Source organism: Knufia obscura (assembly GCF_036327395.1).
Source record: "Knufia obscura strain CCFEE 5817 isolate CBS 148926 chromosome Unknown scaffold_10, whole genome shotgun sequence".
Lineage (NCBI taxonomy): Eukaryota > Fungi > Ascomycota > Eurotiomycetes > Chaetothyriales > Trichomeriaceae > Knufia > Knufia obscura.
Genome location: NW_027042696.1, coordinates 897,344 through 916,829, shown reverse-complemented (window position 1 = coordinate 916,829; position 19,486 = coordinate 897,344). Strand labels below are relative to the sequence as shown.

Sequence of the window (19,486 nt, the reverse complement as noted above, 5' to 3'; positions counted from 1 at the left end):
TCGGTACTTCTTCTTACGTCTCAAGCACTGGTGTCTATCTTCTCGCATTCGAACTCTGTTCTGGATGGATATGAAGCTGTATCTGACGCGCAGCTCACACCGGGACGGTACAGCCCGCATGCATATGACAGTCTGTGCGTCCTTATCCCTTCCCCTATCCGAGCAGCCTTGGAAACAGCACAGTGCATACTAGACGGGATACTCTTGACACGGTCTCAATGCCGAATCACCCCTGAACAGAGCATGCCAGCGCTGTTGGAACACAACGGTTCCTCACTACCGGTCGCGTACTGCGTACGAAATACTGGCGAGCTACATCCGAGGATCCCAAGCACTGATGACGAAGGCAATCTCTCCAGGTGCGTGAAACTGTTCCTCACGTTGACGATATGCGGGCGGGTATCTAGACCACGATTGGGGAGTATGAAACGTGGGGCGGCACTTTATCTGTGCAGACAAGTATCCGGGACCGCGCCACATATCTTAAGAAGTCCAGCAGCTCCTGTTGATGGTGGTTCAGCACGGACTTTCTGCCTCGTCGGGCAATGCGTGGCACATGTGTACGATGCGAGCCTGTCACCAATAGAGTTTCACGTCATAGTGACAATCCATTTGTTTCACTTCACAACTTTGAGCTTTGACCTGGGATCCAATTTTAGACGAGTCTTAGCAATACCTCTTCGCAAACTACCTAAACCCTCACAAGCTTTCAGATCTGAACTTCCCTTGTCTAACTCCTGGCTATCGAACACAGGCCTTACAGCTAACATTCATACATACCGCTCTCGGTGTCCTCCTCGTCCTTTCGAAATATGGCGGACAAGTCTGATGCACCACAAGCTTGTACGAATGATCAGCCGTTTCGATTCCTCGGTCTGCCTCAAGAGCTCCAGGACAAGATTTACAAGGAGTACTTTAGGTCAACACGCTTCGCCATCATCGAAAAGCGTCCCGTTGACTTGAAACCCGTCAGCAGCTGGAGATATCACTTCGAGAACAACCATCCAAACTTCCCAGCTGTCCCAAGTTTCGCACTCGAGAGCACTTGCAAGAAAGTCTGCCACGACGCACGAGGGATCCGAGAGAAGTGCTGGCCTACGAAGTTGTTCGTAGACGTTGGCAACGCAACACCCGGTCTCCTGACAGCATTGTTCAGCACTGAACGTTTCAAATACCTCCAGAATCACATTCAACATTTGACCATCGATCATGCGCCAGCTTTGCTACCCAGCAACTGGGAGAATATTGTCACCAATTGTCCACAACTGCGGTCGTTCTGCGTTATACGCCATTTTGAGGAATCGGTCACCCACGCAGAGCTTCAACGCCTCATCGACTCCCCGAGACGTCCTAACGAGCCTCGCAATGTCGTGCACTGGCTGGATCGGTTCTTTCTTCGAGAGTTGTCGGCGATGCTACAGGAGAAGTCGGCTGAGGGTTACGAGGTTCATGGGATTGTGGATGATCATCACTATACCGGAGAACACGATTCCCTGGAATCGTTTCGGAAGGTAAGACAGTTGCATGTCTGATCTACGTGCTTCAGGCTAATATGTTTGGCAGATCTTCTGGTTTACGGCCTACAAAGATAGAATCGTATTTCGTCCACGCCTCAGCAATTGGTAGCCGTTCATCGTCCACTTTGCTTGTCATGAGCTGGGGGATAAGTCTACACGAGTCAAATGATAGCTTCATAGAGCACAAATGATGTTGTAATACAGCTATAGAAGTTTTCAACAGATGCCTATCCAGTACCCCAGCCAAAGTTCAACGAGCAAATGACCAGTCCACCTTCAATTCCTGAGTTCAACTTCTTGATGTTGACCGCCTTTATCAGCGGTCACAGATATCACGTCGTCGCTCAACTTATCGGCGGTCACCTCGACGCTTCCGTTCTGGCTGATTGAAAGGCAGTACCTTTTTGGGTGGCGGATAGGAAGCGTTTTGGTATCGACCAGCTGTCCGGCTCGGACCTGGTTCGCCCAAAGACGGAATGATGTCCTGCGAATGCTGACTCGATGCGTCGTCTCCATCGTCATCCTCTGTGTCGTACTCCGTACCTTCCTCATCGTGAGTATCTGTATCATTGCCTCTGTCATCCCCTGGATCGTCCTCGGTGCCCTCCTCAGTGTCATCCTCCGTATCTTTTTCTGTGGCGGACTCTGCGGCGGGCTCTGCGGCGTGCTCGATCTCGAGAATGCCATGTTCGTCGAGCTTTTTTCCTGGTGGAAAATGCTGCTGAAGAACGTCATTCTCGTCTATCTTCGAGCCCGTCCATGGCGGGAAGTGTTCAGGATAATCCTCTGCGGTGCCACGGGCGTCCTCCTCAGCTGCACTGGTGGGGCTCCGCAGATAGAAAAAGCTGCCAGCCCATTGATGGATGTTTTCAACGTAGAACGCCGAGATCTGTGCCCTAATTATATCTTTCTGAAGACTTTTGATGATCTTTTGGTCCTTTTTCAATTCACGATTCGTTATTCGTCTATTCTCTCTCGCGTCGACGAGTGCGTCGCTCGCCTTGAGGTACCGTTGGTCCTTCTTGGAGACATTACTGCTTAACAAATCATTGACGTCTTTCTGTCGAGCTCTCTCTTCCTTGACCAAATCTTTGAGGTAGTCCCTAGCTTGCTCGACCTTCACTTCCAAGCCTCGAACCTCGTGGTCGACTGCCATAGCGGCACAGATGTCACATCTTTTCGTGTTAGCGATAGTGGTTGCGCCATCCGTTATCCAGATCCGCGTTCCAAGTTCTCTGTCATCACAGGTCCAATTCCAGTCGTGGTTCCTGTAAGCCTGCCTAGCCCGGGTAGAGCATAGCCGCCAGCAAAGCTGAGCCTCTTCCTGAAAGGGATGATCTTCCTGGCATCTCGTCTTTGCAACCACGACCGTGTAACACATGGTGTCAGGAGTGCTAGGAAGTTGTTCAATTGTGGTATATATATCGACTGCGAAGGGTGTGGTTGAATCGATACTGCCCTTGCTCGAACGCTTGATCTGGACATCTTCTGCAACATGGCCTCGAGCAGTCGCTTTATAGCATCCAAAGGCACCCCAAACGGCACACCTGTGAGCACCCGTCGACACGCATGTTTGCTGCCAACGACGATATTGACTGAATAGAATACCCCTTACGCTCAGCCGGTTCCAAACGGCCCATATTCCCCTGACTTGTCCTGCGGGAAACTCACAACGAAATCGTCAAACGGCGTGCCCCCCGCAGTCCTTTTGCCTATCATTTGCACACGGTAGTCATGGTTGCGTTCGTGCTGTCGCACGTCCGTGACCACTGTCTCCGGCAACCGAAGCTTAATCCGTAGCGATTCAGTTCACCGTTTCGTTACAACCACTGCCAAAACTTTCGCTACATAATGCTCTTGATATTTGCCACCTCGGCGTCCGACCACTCCTTGAGCTCGATATCCTCTTGTCCCTTCACCCAATGCGCTTTGGTGTTTCTCGTGCGGCAGGTTCGCGACAATGCCTGCGTACCGTTGGTGGTAACCTCCAGGATTGTATTCTGTATGCGATTGTCAGCACTCGGCGCATACACCTGTTCGAATCTAGCTCACCTCGATGTAAAGATATCTTTTGTTATAATCTGCAAGCATCATTGTGACTGGCCTAACATAGATTGCGGTGAAGAGCGCGCAGTGAAATTTGATCTTGTAGTTCTTTCCATGTTTGTCTTGCAGCAATCGAGCCAGGTCACGGAGTTTGAATTCTTCGATGAATGCTTCAGTGCCAAAATCAAGCTTGCCTTCTGCCACAGCAATTGCCAATGCCTTTCTCTTCTCATTATTCAACGGCAAATACTCATGTAGCAGATGTTCATCAAGAAGTGGTTTACCAACGGCTGAGATGTCGACCGGCCGAAGACGAGGACAATGATCGAGAAGCACCTTCCACTGAGGTGGTAACATGGGTTTCGGGTGACCTTCGAATCTGAAGGAGTTGCAGTGCTCACGAATCCATTGATTCTCGGTCGTCATGCAAAACGATGCCAAGTAGCGGTCCAGAAATGATGGTCCAGTGTCCACCAGGATCTCGCGAGAGATGCACTCCTCTCTCATGCTTCTTGATACATCTCGAACATGGTGTGATGCCAGTTCAGCTTTCAAGCTTGGCACTCCATCGCTCATGAGCATGGTGGGGGTCTTTTGGTAGATGCGCATTTGTGCGCCTTCGAAGTACTTTCTGAAGACATGTCGCTGGATCTCGAGAGGCAGGTCGAGCAATCGAAAGGGTTGGTCGGGGTTTGGCGCAAGATCTTCTGCTGAGGCAGGCCCTGGCGCTTTGGGCTTAATTTCAGACATAACAGGCTAGAATTGCGGTCGCAACAGCGAGCAGCGGAAATTGCAGTTACCCAACTGCCAAAGATGCTGGAGTTTGTTTAGAAGACTTACCATCAGATAGGATCGCTGACGCAGAACTGTTTATGCAGGAGTGAAAAGTGTGGGCGACGGGTGACACGTAGAATATGTTGCATTATCGTGAGATGGCAGTAGTGCAAGCAACAAGCAATATCCATATTTGCTTCAGCACAGCGCTGTTCAATACTGGCAAGCATTGTCAATGTAACGGCCTATAGTGCTGGAAGTGGCACCATCTGGTCTTGTCTCTGTATCCATACCACGTCCCAAGGAGCCCGGGCTTTCTGAAGCTCTGTGCACAGCTGCTTTCGGCAAGTCTAGAGCCTCGGAGCTCACTGTCATGTTGTTTGGGTAGCGAGAGACGTCTTGATACTCGAGGTTGCATGAGGACTGTCCATGTAAGAAGTGAAAAGGACCACTGATTCGAGCACGCCAAGAGCAATCCGAAGCTAAGCTAAATTCGGGCATCACTATCGATAAGAGATCAGCAGGGCTGACCCCGCACTGAGGGACCACGAAGTCAACAAGTCAGGCACGGCGCAAGATAGAACAGAGTTGACTCAAGTGTATGAGAATGTTTTTGGATCACAGTTATTTCTTGTGCAGTGCAGTGACTCGTAATAGGTTGCACCTCATTCCTGATTCCGTATGCTAGAGCCCATCGTTTTTGGAAACCTTGTATTCGATAAAGTGTGCTTTGAGAATCGAAGTCGATCTTTTGGTTGAAGTAACGTATTGCCCGGCCCTTCTCTGTGTTTGATATGCTTCAGAGCCCTTTGCGTTCAATGAGAGACATCCCGACGTTGTGGAAGATTGTATCTATTTGCAGGTGCACTTTCCCGCTGGGCAGCCCTGTAGAATGTTAGTCAGCGCGAAAGCAAGACCGAGGTTGGTAACAACGTACACAGTTGGCGCCGCAAGAGCAAGAGCATGGACCCATTTTGATTGTTGGAGTTGTTTGCGTTGACCGAGGAGTCTTTCTTTGTGCGGTAATGTGCTTTGAAGTGTGTGGTAGAGACTGTGAAACGGATTTGTGTATGGAAGATTGAATGGAAGTCAGCAGAGAAGCGGGGGTTATTTATGTCCTGAGTTCGAGGCAACTGCGCATGCAGGGAAGGAGCGTGGGAGGCTTGCATGTGCGCACCAATGCGTGGTTTGTGCTTCGGTCTCAATAAAGGATGCACTCGGCTAAGCCTGCAACCAATGAACACTCATTCCTGCTTCAGACACAACCCCACAATTGCGAGTATTATGCGTACCATCAGCGATGAGACTACATCTAGAACAAATACAACTATGAGCAGATATCCAAAGTTACTCAACAGAAGCGCGAATACTGCGTTTCCCAGACCACCTTCTGCTTCAATTGTAAACCCAATACGTGGCATTCTGGTAGATCTTGCCAGATGCAAGAGTCTCTTGACCATCGGTATCGCTTCAGTCCAGGATCGTAGGCATTTCGGTCGACATCTCAATGTTCTGCTGGAAATCGGATTCACTGACATGACAATCCCGAAGTTCAACGCGTTGAATTAGGCCCAGAAGCAAGTCTGAGTCGGCTATAATCCAACGCACATGAGCTTATCATAGCCCACTGATCTTTCCCCTTCAAGAACTTGTCTGGGGTGATTTTGCGTAGGTGGAGGGAACAAAGCATCTTTCGGCTCATCTCTTGACTGACTCAAGACCGGAGCTGCAGAAGATCAAGACATACATGTGTGGGCCCATCGCTGGGCATACAGCTCTCACAATTCCTTGTTTAGCCACTCACAACGTTCACGTTACCAGAACAATTGACAAAGATGACGGTTGTGGACATCTCCTGTTTATGTGGCAAAGTACGCCATGGCGTGATCCTGGCAGTCACTATACCTGCAAAGTCTTTCATCTGCCATCGGAATCGATGCCGCCACAACCTAGGTGCATTGTGCCACTCGATCCTCCCCATTAAGGACCGTCCCGAGAGCATCGAGGTACTCCAAGTCTATGTAGTCGACGACGGTCTCTCAAGGTACTTCTGTGGAATATGTGGCAGCCATATGTTTGAGAAGAGCGAAGGATGGAAGGTCCAATCAGGTGTTGTGGAAAGAATCCACAGTGAGCAAGTTTCTGATGCACTAGAGGAGATATTTGGCAACCGGCACGTCCACGATACTCTGGACGGCGGCTTGTCCTTGTGCTTGACTGGAGGAGATCCTTCCGAATCCGAGAGACGTATGCAAGAGATCGAGGCTTCAGTCAGTGGAAACAGACCTCAACCTGCTTCCGCAGCACCTCCCACGCCTAGTATCAAGAGTGCTGAAGATCGTCTTTTCGCAAGCTGCGTCTGCAGAGGTGTTAAGTTCTTCATAACCCGGCCCAACGAGCAGTCTCGCCAGTGCTCATCTCCATGGCCAGACCTGATCGTCCCTTACCACGCACACTCCTCAGGCAACCCGCGCGATGAGAAGTGGTGGACCAGAGAAAAGGGCAAGTGGTTGGCAGGTACTTGCGCGTGCAGATCGTGTAGGCTAGGCCTCGGGTCACCTATCCAGGCATGGGCTTTCGTATCGAGGTCGAATATTTTCAACCCAGACGGATCGAACCTATCCTACGACACTGGGACTCTGCAATCCTTCGAGAGCTCCAGTGGTGTTAGAAGAGAATTCTGCCGTGATTGTGGAGCGACTATTTTCTGGCATAGTGAAGAGCGTCCTGATGTTGTGGATGTGAGCGTGGGTGTGCTCAGAGCATCTGAAGGTGCTTTGGCAAGAGCTTGGTTGGATTGGTGGACAGAAAGAGTAAGCTTTGCCGAGAAGGCTTTTGACAGGTCTTTCGTTAGCCACTTCGAGTCACGACTGCCGCGTCTCAAGCTGAGCTGAAGCAGAGCCGCATAGATGCCGCTGACCCAGCCTGGACTTCAGCAAAAGCACTTCGAATTTGCTGCTCGCACTCAAGATTGCCCTAACGCATGGTCGGCAGGATTGGGGAGGTATCTATAGTTTGCCACCTGCTGCCACAGTGACATAGGCACAACTCCGTGCATCTCTCAGTCTTGCCTTGCGGCATAAAGATCGAACACATGCAAGCGATAGGAGACCAGTTTTCTTTTCTAGTCAGCATTACTGACTCTCCAAGGTGACATATTCCTCATTCGGCTGGTAATATACATGCACTCTGCTCGACAGTCTGAACGGTTTGTACTGTAGCTCTCGTAATGCCGCGAAGTGCCAAAGGACGACAGTCACACGAGCATGAATGGGATTCCCATTACCTTCACACAACAGCATTATAGCCGGTGTTGGTCCTGCTGTGTCTCGTAAGAGTCATCAGCGTTTGACACTGTCCTTGCCAATACTTTTCCACTTCTGTCTCGCGGTTCATATGCATCGGCTCTTAAGATTGCCATGTTGTATTTGACCATTCATCATTGGTAACGACATCATGATCTGTTCACCTTCGTCACAAAGTCGTGTAGAAAGTGACTGTAACTAGGATTGCTTGCACCAGCATTACAATTCTGAGTGAAGGTGAAAAGGGATGTCTTACATAGGTTAGCTGAAGGTAACAAGGCTGAAGCCTTGCTGATCCGAGTCCGAGTCCGGTCTTTCCCGCGGGTAAAATCGCACTCGCCCTCGTCATGAAATTTACCATATCGCATCGCGACTCGTCTTCCTGCTGGTGTCACGAAGTATCTGTACGTCCTGCGTACTTGTAACAGTCGTATCGCCTATCAAAATATTGGCATCACGCAAAGAATGTCGCGCTTTGCTGGAGATACGTACCATCCACGGTACACGGATGATCGCCCACCTCGACCACCGCCTGCAGCTGAGAAAGCTATGTATCATTTCGGTGGTGGACAGCGCAATCGAGGCGACTTCTCTTTCAGAAAGAGAATAGCCGAAAGAGACCTGCTCACACACTTCCCCACAACACAAGAGACTTCTGTTCTTGCGTCAAATCATACAAGTGACAAATTCAGAGATGTCGATAACCTTACTGATAGCGAGGAAGAAGAAATGGACGAAGACGTTTCAGATCGCGAAGACAACGATCGAGTAAAGAGGCGAAAGATAGGGCAGACTGACGGCAACGCAGAAAGCTCGGTGAAATGGAGCAACCCAGACCCGTATACAGCACTTCCACCACCAACAGAAACAACTGGGAAGAGGGTTGACGTCCTCAAACTCATCAGGAAAGCTCGCAACGATCCAGTGGGTCAGAACAGCACATCTGCGGATCAGGAAGATTTCATCTCCTTTGATACTGCTGATGATGACCAGTTCGCGCCGCCCGCCAACGCTCCTGCTGGTCCAAAGGCGGATACCAGAGCGCAGCCCGCCAGTGCAGCTGCAGTTCATCCCTCGCGCAAGCGAAAACGTGCCGAATACGAAAGTGACAGGTTGATGGGTGCCCCTGGCCGACAATTTCATGCGAGCGGGGCGGTACTGACTGCGTGGCGAGCTATAAGCGATGACTCGCCTACACCGTGGCTAGAGGCTTCGAAGGCAACCGATGCCCCGATGGTCGCTCTGCACAAGGAGATACTTGACTTCTACGAATGGGTTAAGCCACATGATTTCGAGGCCGCTGTACGAGAGGATTTGATAAGTAGACTCGGCACTGTGCTGCGCCGCTACAACATGGGCTGTCAACTCAAGTCATTCGGTTCCTACGCTGCGGGGCTGTACCTGCCGACCGGCGATATGGATCTGGTGTGCTTCCTTCCTGGGGTGAGAAATGACTCGGTGCCAGTGAGCAAGGGTAAAATGTTCCAAATCAGCAACTTCATAGAGCGCGATGGACTGGCACGGCTCGGATCCGTAGTGGTGATTTCAGGAGCTAAAGTGCCAATCATCAAGTTCGTCGACGATCAGACGGGCCTCAAGGTGGACCTGTCATTTAGCAATACTACTGGCATTGTGGCAAACGACACCTTCAAGAAGTGGCAAGTAACATATCCGGCCATGCCGATAATAGTCGCTGTCGTGAAGCAGTTCCTCATGATCAGAGGACTCAACGACAACTCGGTAGGAGGTTTGGGTGGATTTGCCACTATTTGTATGGTCACAAGCTTGATCCAGAACTTGCCAGCATCCAAGGGCCAGAATTTGGGAGAACTGTTGGTCGAGTTCTTCAATCTCTATGGCAATCTACTCGACATCACGTCTGTTGGTATCAGAATGGATCCTCCTGGATTTATCGACAAGGTATGTTGAAGGTATTCTCCATAACCTGCCTTTACTGACCGTTTCCAAAGTACAGATATCCTCCGTTAAGGGATGAGAAGATGAACCGCCTGATGATCATAGATCCGAACCGTCCGGACAACAATATTACTGGTGGGAGCAGCGAGATTCTACGCATTGTTGAGCTGTTTTCGAGGACGCATGAGATACTCATGGCACGACTAGACGAATTTGCTAACCCTCAACAACGAAATCCTGGTTTCAGCTTCCTTGGAGAGTTCATCGGTGGCAATTTCGCCGCTTATCAGGAACAGCGTCGAAGCTTACATCGTGTCTACAACAACATCACTGGTAAGTTAATCTGCGCATTTTGAAACATTATGCGGATCCTGGTCGAAGACTGGTCAACAACGTCTTGTCAAGTCTTGATTGTAGTGCTAATGGCTTGCAGGAATCCCACCACCATTTTCGCCTCCTTCCCTGCCAACTGTGGTACCGCCTCCACCACCAAAGCGATTGCCTGCTGTTACCAAGCAGACCGGCAACGCGACCGCTGACGTGAGATCTCGACCCCACATGGCGCGAAGATACAACTGACCTCGTCCAGAAGGACGACTCGGGGAGCGAAGCAGGTCCTGCCAACAACGGAAGCATCTCGAACAAGTCGCAGAAGCGACTCGAACGCGTGAAAAGACTCTGTCCTGAGCTCTTACCTAAGCTGAGCAATTTGACGACGCTTGCCAAGCACAAAGCTCTGAATATCGGTGGGTGGAAGGACATGTCGACTATGTCCAAGGACCTCGAATACAGAGAGAAGCAGCAGGCCAGAGCTGCCAAGGCCGCGAAGAAAGCGTAAGAAACGATAACGATGATGGTGGCATTTTTCCTTATGTGTTTTACGATACCCATTCGCGCGTTAACGATCTAGCAGACCACCACGTGAGCCAGTCACGGGTCGATACCGCAATACCGCGATATCGAGCAGCGCATAAGCACGGGCTTATGCCTCCGAGGGTCAGAGGTCCAACGAGGCCAATATAAGCAAATTCCAACTTCGATCCTCACAAACATTGACCCCGAACCTGCAAGCAATTTTACTTGCCCTCTATACTGATACTCAGCAGGTAGCTCAAAGTTCTCCACAGGTCGCTCGCTTCTTCTTTGAAGTGTGGTCGACCTTAGTGGAAAGCACAACTACGAGGTCTGAGCCTAGCTTGGCATGAGCTAGACTTGGGCCTCGTGGACTCTTTCTCATTGCTTGCTTTGCTATACGCAGGGCTCCAAGGAGGGTGATCTCAACCAGTCCGGTTCGGAACCAGAAATAGCTGTACTGTACACCTTATAGCTCATACTTGAAACGTGGCTGATGAGCTGAACCGTCAACGTCGTAAGGAATAAATATCCCAATATCTGGCTCCTATGTAATTTATACCGATGTGTTCCAAAGGACATATTCTACTCTTTAAGCAGTGAAGTTCTCTTCTATGTGTAACAACACAGAACGATCTAGCCGGTGAGCACAGTCAATCCAAGTGACCCTGACGAGCTTGACCTCGATGCCACGGTTCTATACCTTTCACAAGATAGTTCGAGACCAGGCAGAGTAGATGCCTGGACGAGGCATTCACATTATAACTTTACCGTGACTAGCCGCCCGCATCTGCGAGGACTGTAGTACGAGGAAGTTATGTCGCGCGACTAGTCTGGTGACCACGAAGTCAACCGAACTTCAGGCTACAAACGGGCGCCTCACCTACCTGCACACACTTTTGCGAGGTAGGTAGCTGTTCAGGGGACGGAATGGGTCGATGAGGGTCGCACATCATGGCATCGCAAGCAACAGGACTTGATCCCAGCGAGCGCATCTTTTCAGAACTGCGCAGCAAGAACGACGCCGTCAAGAAACGTGCAGCCAAGGAACTGCAAGAACTCGTGACTTTACTGTCAAGAGGTGAGCCATACGGGCATTCGTGAGGGTGCACCCATTGACCAGTGGACTAGAATGGCCGCCAGAACGATTCGCAAGCTTCTACGACAAGATCACGAACCGACTCAGCCAACTCATAGTCCAATCCCAAGACGTCTCCGATAAGATTGGCGGAATATATGCCCTCGACCAACTGATCCATTGCGATGCCATCGATGCAGCTCAGAAGGCCTCCAAATACTCGAACTACCTGCGAGCGGCCTTGCGCAGCAACGATGCTGCTGTACTTGACGCAGCCAGCGAAGCCCTGGGGCACCTGGCAAGACCTGGAGGGGCATTCACAGCAGAACTTGTGGAGGCTGAGATGACCAGTGCCTTCGAGTGGCTACAACCAGACAGCAAGCAAGAGAGTCGTCGTCTAGCAGCTGTGCTGCTCATCCGAGAACTTGCGAAGAACTCCCCGACTCTCGTCTATGGCTTCATCCCTCAGATCTTCGAGCTGATATGGAATGCCATTCGAGATCCGAAGGACAACATCCGAAGAGCAGCCGCTGAATCGGTGAGCGCATGCTTTGGTGTCATGGTTGCAAGAGACTCGGCCTTCCAAGCACAATGGTTCCAGAAGATATACACTCGAGCACTAGAGGGCCTGCGGTCAACCACGAATGTCGACGATATCCACGGTTCGTTGCTGATTCTGAAAGAGCTACTGCAACAAGGAAACATGTTCATGAACGACTTCTACCGGAGCGCATGCGAAGATGTCCTGCGACTCAAAGACCACCGAGAACCACGAATCCGCAGTCAGGTCGTTCGAATAGTGCCTGTATTAGCTGACTATGCCCCGCTGGATTTCGTCAACAACTACCTTCACAAATTCATGATCTATTTACAGGCTCAGCTCAAGCGTGAGAAGGAACGGAATCAAGCCTTCATTGCTATTGGCAGCATCGCTAGAGCTGTCGGAAGCGCCATCGGTGCCTACCTGGACGGGATCATCCTCTACATCAGGGAGTCTTTGAGCGCCAAAACAAAGAATCGTGCCGCTGTAGACGAGGGACCGATGTTTCAGTGCATCAGTATGCTTGCATATGCCGTCGGTCAAACACTAAGCAAGTACATGGAGGCTCTGCTGGATCCTATCTTTGCCTGTGGTCTTACGCCGCCGCTTGTGCAGGCACTAAACGACATGGCCCATCACATACCACCAATTCGGCCCGTAATACAGGAGAAGCTACTCGATCTGTTGAGTCTAATCCTTGTGCGCTCGCCGTACAAGCCTTTGGGATGTCCTAAGGACCGAGCTATGCCGCTGCCATCTTTTGCCAAGAACTACGGGGGTCTGCCAATCGAAACCAAGGACCCAGACATAGTGCTTGCACTTCAGACTTTAGGCGATTTCGACTTCTCAGGACATTACCTCAATGAGTTCGTCAGAGATGTCACTTTACGATATGCTACCAACGAAAATGCAGAAATACGGGAAGCTGCAGCTCTGACCTGCTGTCAACTATTTGTGCAAGATCCTATTCTGCACCAGTCGAGCACGAATGCTATCCAAGTGGTCGGCGACATTGTTGATCAACTCCTCACAGTTGCTGTTGGTGATACTGATCAACGTATCCGGATGGTGGTGCTTGCAGCCTTGGATGCTAAGTTTGACAAGCATCTCGCGAAGCCTGATAATGTTCGATGTCTATTCCTCGCTGTCAACGATGAGTACTTCCCTGTCAGAGAGGCCGCCATCAGCATCATCGGAAGGTTAACGGTGGTCAATCCGGCTTACGTCTTCCCACCACTGAGAAAACTTCTTGTTAACCTCCTCACCGGTCTCAAATACGCCAATGCAGCTCGACAGAAAGAGGAGGCTGCTAGACTGATCGGTCTCTTCGTGACAAATGCCACTTCCTTGGTGAGCACTTATGTCAAACCAATGGTCGATGCACTCCTGCCTAAAGCTACTGATGGCAATCCCGGTGTTGCTTCCACTACCATCAATGCACTGGGAGAGCTCACATCTGTTGGCGGTGAGGAGATGAGAGAGTACATACCACAAATCATGCCTATCATACTTGCATCACTTCAGGATCTTGGATCACATGGTAAGCGAGATGCTGCCATGAAAGCTCTCGGCGCCTTGGCTGTGAACTCAGGCTATGTGATCGAGCCATACCTGCAGTACCCCGACTTGCTCGTCATCTTGATCAATATCATCAAGACCGAGGCACATGAAGACCTTCGCGAGAATGCGATCAAGCTCGTAGGTGTGCTTGGTGCGCTCGACCCATACAAGTTCCAGCAGCTTAGCGAGACTGTTGCGGACGTTCACAGCAACACGGAAGCACCACCTGTCTCCGATGTATCACTAATTATGACCGGCCTCACACCTTCGAACGAGGAATACTACCCTACGGTGGTCATCAATATTCTTCTGCAAACCATTCTTGCCGACCCTACACTTGTACAGTATCACAGCGCAGTCATAGACGCTATTGTAACAATATTCAAGACCATTGGGATGAAGTGCGTTCCGTTTCTTGGTCAGATCATTCCAGCGTTCATCAGTGTCATTCGAAGCTCCCACACTAGCAGGCTTGACCAATACTTCAACCAGCTTGCGATATTGGTCAACATTGTCAGACAGCATATCCGGGCTCATCTGCCTGATATCATCAAACTTCTCAGAGACTTCTGGGATATCAACAAGCAGGTCCAAGCAACCATTCTCTCTCTCGTCGAAGCAATTTCGAAATCGTTAGAGGGAGAATTCAAGAAATGGCTGGCAGATCTCCTGCCACTTATGCTTGGGGCAATCGAGAATGACAACGATGTCAGGCGCGATGGCTCTGTCCGCATGCTGCACACCTTCCTTGTATTTGGCGCTAGTGGCGAGGAATACATGCATATGATTGTGCCAGCAATAGTTGGCATATTCGAGAATCCTGTTACACCAGGAAATGCCAGACGAGCGGCCATAGAAACGCTCACCAAGCTTTCTCGATCCGTCAACCTCACAGACTATGCTTCATTGATGATTCATCCGCTGGCCAACATATTAGCCTCCTCAGAGAAGAACGCTGCAAATTCAGCTGAACGATCTCTGAAGCATACGGCACTTGATTGTGTCTGTGCTCTGATTTGGCATCTTGGTCGGGATTTCGTGCACTTCATTCCGCTGGTAGAGCGAGCAACGACTACTGGTCAAATCAGTTCTGCAAAGTACAGCAGGCTGATCGAGGCACTGAAGGCCAGGAAGACACTGCCTCAAGACCTTACTGCAGATGACTACGGCGCATCGACTGAAGATGCGCCTTATGCCAATATTACTGCTGTCAAGCTTCCAGTCAATCAGCAGCACTTGAAGAGTGCTTGGGACACGTCACAGAAATCTACGAAAGAAGACTGGCAAGAATGGATGCGCCGATTCAGCGTCGAACTTCTGAAAGAGTCGCCTTCCCATGCTCTTCGAGCGTGTGCAACATTGGCTGGAGTCTACCCGCCGCTTGCAAAGGACCTTTTCAACTCGGCATTCGTCTCGTGCTGGACTCAATTGTACGAGCAATACCAGGAGGAGCTCATTCGATCAATCGAGAAGGCACTGACCTCGGCGAATATTCCGCCCGATATCCTTCAGATCCTGTTGAACTTGGCAGAGTTCATGGAGCACGATGATAAGTCCTTGCCAATCGACATCCGAACGCTCGGCAGATTCGCGGGCAAATGTCATGCTTGGGCCAAAGCACTTCATTACAAAGAGCTTGAATTCGAACAAGACCAGAACAGTCATTCCGTCGAGGCACTTATCAGTATCAACAATCAGCTACAACAATCGGACGCAGCCATCGGCATTCTGCGGAGGGCACAAGCATATGGAGAAGTGGAACTTAAGGAGGCATGGTTTGAGCGACTTCAAAGATGGGAAGAAGCCCTAGCAGCATATCAGAAACGAGAACGCATCGAGCCTGAAAACTTCGAAATTGTGATGGGCAAAATGAGGTGCTTACACGCCCTCGGCGAATGGCGAATGCTGTCAGAAATCGCTCAGGAGCATTGGAATAATGCTTCTCAGGACAACCGTCGGAACATGTCAGCTCTGGCTGCAGCTGCCGCTTGGGGTCGCGGTGAGTGGGATCTCATGGATAGCTACATTACTGTTATGAAGGACAGTTCGCCAGATCGAGCATTCTTTGGCGCTATACTTTCCATCCAGCGAAACAACTTCGTTGACGCAAGGAAGTTTATTGGCAAAGCTCGGGATGGTGTCAACTCTGAGATAACAGCTACGATTGGCGAGTCCTACAATCGTGCTTACGGAGTTGTGGTTCGCACACAAATGCTTGCCGAACTCGAAGAAATCATCCAGTACAAGCTCTCTGAGAATGAGCCGAGAAGACAACGAGACTTGCGAGAACTATGGAACAAGCGGCTACTTGGTTGTCAAGCAAATGTCGAGGTGTGGCAGCGAATGCTGAAAGTCCGTGCCTTGGTTCTGACACCGAGAGACAATCCTGAGATATGGATCAAGTTTGCGAATTTGTGTCGCAAGTCTGAGCGCATTGGCCTTGCAGAAAGATCTCTTGCATCGCTGGGTGCGGTCAGCGACTTCTCGGCCAGCACTGCAGCTCCACCTGTCGCTTATGCTCGTCTGAAGTTCAACTGGGCGACTGGAAATCAGAAGCAAGCCTTGAATCACTTACGAGACTTCACCTCTCATTTAGCCGACGAATTTCAAGACCTTAATACACAACTTGCAAACGGCATGAACGGGCTCGACATGAACGGCGACTTGTCCATGCAGAAGTCATACAAGGTCGAAATCGAGAAGCAAGCGAGATTACTTGCGAAATGCTATCGACGTCAAGGAGAGTGGCAAGCATATCTTCTTCGCGGCAACTGGACCAACCCGCATGCACAAGACGCAGTCAGGGACATCATTAATTCATACCAGCTCGCAACGCAGTACAACGAGTCTTGGTACAAAGCATGGCACAATTACGCTCTAGCGAACTTCGAAGTGGTTACATCAACCACATCAGGCCCAGACCAAGAGCGATCTCGGTCTTTGCCAGAACACATGGTCCTTAACAATGTTGTTCCTGCCGTTGCGGGTTTCTTCAAGTCACTTGCGCTGTCGAACACAAGCTCATTGCAGGACACACTTCGTTTACTCACTCTATGGTTTGCCCATGGTGGGCATCACGAGGTCAATGCTATTGTCAGTGAGGGCTTCACTTCGGTGATCATCGATACATGGCTGGAGGTCATACCACAACTCATTGCACGAATCAATCAACCAAACGCTAGAGTTCGACAGGCTGTCCACAGACTGCTGGCTGAGGTCGGCAAAGTGCACCCTCAGGCGTTGGTCTATCCGTTGACGGTTGCCATGAAGTCAGCCGTCGCCCGTCGGGCACAATCTGCATCACATATCATGGACAGCATGCGGATACACAGCCCTGTCCTTGTTGAACAAGCTGAGCTGGTCAGTCATGAGCTGATCCGAGTCGCAGTCTTGTGGCATGAGCTTTGGCATGAAGGGCTGGAAGAAGCTAGTCGACTCTATTTCGGCGATGATGATGTCGAAGGCATGTTCAACACCCTTGCACCACTCCATGACCTCCTTGACAAGGGCGCAGAGACTCTACGGGAAGTATCCTTCGCACAAGCCTTTGGCCACGATCTTGCTGAAGCACGAGCGTTCTGCAATGTCTACAGGAAGACCAGAGAAGCCGGAGACCTCAATCAAGCGTGGGATTTGTACTATGCTGTGTTCAGGAAAATCGCTAGACAGCTACCGCAGCTTATGCAGCTCGATCTGAAGTATGTCTCGCCCCGACTAAGAGACGCTCGAGATCTCGAATTAGCAGTACCTGGCCAATATGTATCTGGCAAACCTATCGTCACAATTGCCAGCTTCGACCACGTTTTCAGCGTCATACCCTCGAAACAGCGTCCGCGAAAGATGAGTCTTCAAGGCTCTGACGGTATAACATACACCTTTCTCCTCAAGGGCCACGAAGACATCCGTCAAGACGAACGAGTCATGCAACTCTTCGGGCTCGTCAATACACTCCTCAACGACGACACCGAATCCTTCAAACGCCACCTTTCCATTCAACCCTTCCCAGCCATCCCACTATCCCAAAACTCCGGTCTGCTAGGTTGGGTCCCCAACTCCGACACTCTTCACAACCTAATCAAAGAATACCGCGAATCCCGCCGCATCCTCCTAAACATCGAACACAGAATCATGCTCCAAATGGCCCCCGACTACGACAATCTAACCCTCATGCAAAAAGTCGAAGTCTTCGGCTACGCAATGGACAACACAACAGGAAAAGACCTCTACCGCGTCCTCTGGCTCAAGTCGAAATCCAGCGAAGCCTGGCTCGAACGCCGAACAAACTACACACGATCTCTCGGCGTCATGTCAATGGTAGGCTATATCCTCGGCCTCGGCGACCGCCACCCCAGCAATCTAATGCTCGACCGCACAACCGGGAAGATAATCCACATCGATTTCGGCGACTGCTTCGAGGTAGCCATGCACCGCGAAAAATATCCCGAGCGCGTGCCCTTCCGTCTCACCCGAATGCTCACATTCGCGATGGAAGTAAGCAATATAGAGGGCTCCTTCCGAATCACATGCGAGAACGTCATGCGTGTGATCCGCGAGAATAAGGAGTCGTTGCTTGCTGTGTTGGAAGCGTTTATTCATGATCCGCTGCTGAATTGGAGGTTGAATACACGGGAGTCACCGCCCCGTCCGCACTTCAGAAGTGAGCGGCGAGCCAGTATCATTGAGAAGCCGGACCTGGATGAACGAGATAGTAGCACTGCGGCCCTGAACCACGGCGCACAAGTCGGTGCGCCACCTGGACGGCGGAATCGTCGTTCCAGTGTGCTTGATCCGGCGATGGTGGGTGGCTCGTTACTCGGTCGTACGACAGATCCGAATAACCCGGATGAAACGCGGCAGGACGCGAAGGAGGTGCAGAATGCACGGGCGCTGCAGGTACTCGCTAGGGTGAAGGAGAAGTTGACGGGGAGGGACTTTGTGAAGGTTGCGAACCCGGGCGTGGTGGATCCTGCCACGACAGGAACTCACACCGTTGTCGGACCCATAAACACGAATCACGATAATTTACTGCCGAATGGACAGAATGGTCTCACCGGGCCTGGTCATGGGAACGGGTATGCGAATGGAAATGGTGGGAATGGGAATGGTGTGTACCAGTCTATGTTGCGGGATGATCCGAAGAACGGCAATGCTACCGAAGCCATGGGGAAGGTTGGACTTGGACTTGGTATTGCGCAGAGGGAAGGTGGTCCGATAGGTGCGGTGGGTGCGAATGGCGCTGGAAAAGAAGCAGGCATGGAAGGGATTGATGGGGTAGGTGTACAGGGGATGAATGGAGGCGGTGGACTTGATGTTGCGACGCAGGTTGATCGGTTGATTGTGCAGGCGACGCAGGTGGAGAATCTGTGTCAGCATTATATTGGGTGGTGTTCTTTTTGGTAGGGGATTCCCTTCCAGTGGCCTGGGGAAAGAGCTGGGGGTGCTATGGTATGGGATGGGATAAGGCAGAGATGCATCCATGGCATGGCGTTCGCGGAGGATGACTGGATGGGCTGGCCAAGCATAGTTGCTACTTGTGAAGCGTTCTACCATGTTTAGTGCTTTACTGCACACCTTGCACTGTATTGATGCGGATGCGCTTGTGCTGGCTGTTGAGCCTGGGCCCTGGGGATCGTAATGGTCTGAAGGTCTCGTCCAACGATTTACACCATTCTTCGTACTGGTGGTTTGTTCTATTGCCTCGGTACAAGTGTTCATACGGTCCACAGTACAGTACGTCCGCATAATGATGGATCTATCATGCCATCCCTCCCACTTCGCACTTTCTGGGTGTCTCCTGCCGCCAGATCCACTTACTTTGTCCGTCGTGGTCTACGCTCGAGCCTGCTCTGCTTCTTGCCGAGGGACCAAAAGTGGTTTCGACCTGCAATGTGCTTCA

At 50.8% G+C, this 19,486-nt stretch overlaps 5 protein-coding genes across 5 annotated transcripts; 3 read left to right on the top strand and 2 right to left on the bottom strand.

The window, feature by feature from the left end:
• Window positions 1-812: 812 nt before the first annotated feature.
• On the top strand, window positions 813-1,626 carry PMZ80_008163 (uncharacterized protein; the record flags this gene model as incomplete). The annotated part of the gene is made up of 2 exons (XM_064876564.1): window positions 813-1,511; window positions 1,564-1,626. 2 exons carry the CDS (start codon window positions 813-815, stop codon window positions 1,624-1,626), a joined length of 762 nt encoding a protein of 253 aa, XP_064727871.1.
• Window positions 1,627-1,866: 240 nt separating this feature from the next.
• Window positions 1,867-2,673, bottom strand: PMZ80_008162 (uncharacterized protein; the record flags this gene model as incomplete). Its single annotated transcript, XM_064876563.1, has 1 exon — window positions 1,867-2,673. One exon carries the CDS (start codon window positions 2,671-2,673, stop codon window positions 1,867-1,869), a length of 807 nt encoding a protein of 268 aa, XP_064727870.1.
• An 887-nt stretch (window positions 2,674-3,560) lies between these two features.
• Window positions 3,561-4,313, bottom strand: PMZ80_008161 (uncharacterized protein; the record flags this gene model as incomplete). Its single annotated transcript, XM_064876562.1, has 1 exon — window positions 3,561-4,313. The coding sequence occupies one exon, from the start codon at window positions 4,311-4,313 to the stop codon at window positions 3,561-3,563; it is 753 nt and encodes a 250-aa protein (XP_064727869.1).
• Window positions 4,314-8,107: 3,794 nt separating this feature from the next.
• PMZ80_008160 (uncharacterized protein) lies at window positions 8,108-10,397 on the top strand (the record flags this gene model as incomplete). Its single annotated transcript, XM_064876561.1, has 4 exons — window positions 8,108-9,562; window positions 9,613-9,892; window positions 9,993-10,099; window positions 10,149-10,397. 4 exons carry the CDS (start codon window positions 8,108-8,110, stop codon window positions 10,395-10,397), a joined length of 2,091 nt encoding a protein of 696 aa, XP_064727868.1.
• Window positions 10,398-11,365: 968 nt separating this feature from the next.
• On the top strand, window positions 11,366-18,990 carry TOR1 (phosphatidylinositol kinase- protein kinase tor1; the record flags this gene model as incomplete). The annotated part of the gene is made up of 2 exons (XM_064876560.1): window positions 11,366-11,492; window positions 11,543-18,990. The coding sequence occupies 2 exons, from the start codon at window positions 11,366-11,368 to the stop codon at window positions 18,988-18,990; spliced, it is 7,575 nt and encodes a 2,524-aa protein (XP_064727867.1).
• Between the last annotated feature and the right edge of the window lie 496 nt (window positions 18,991-19,486).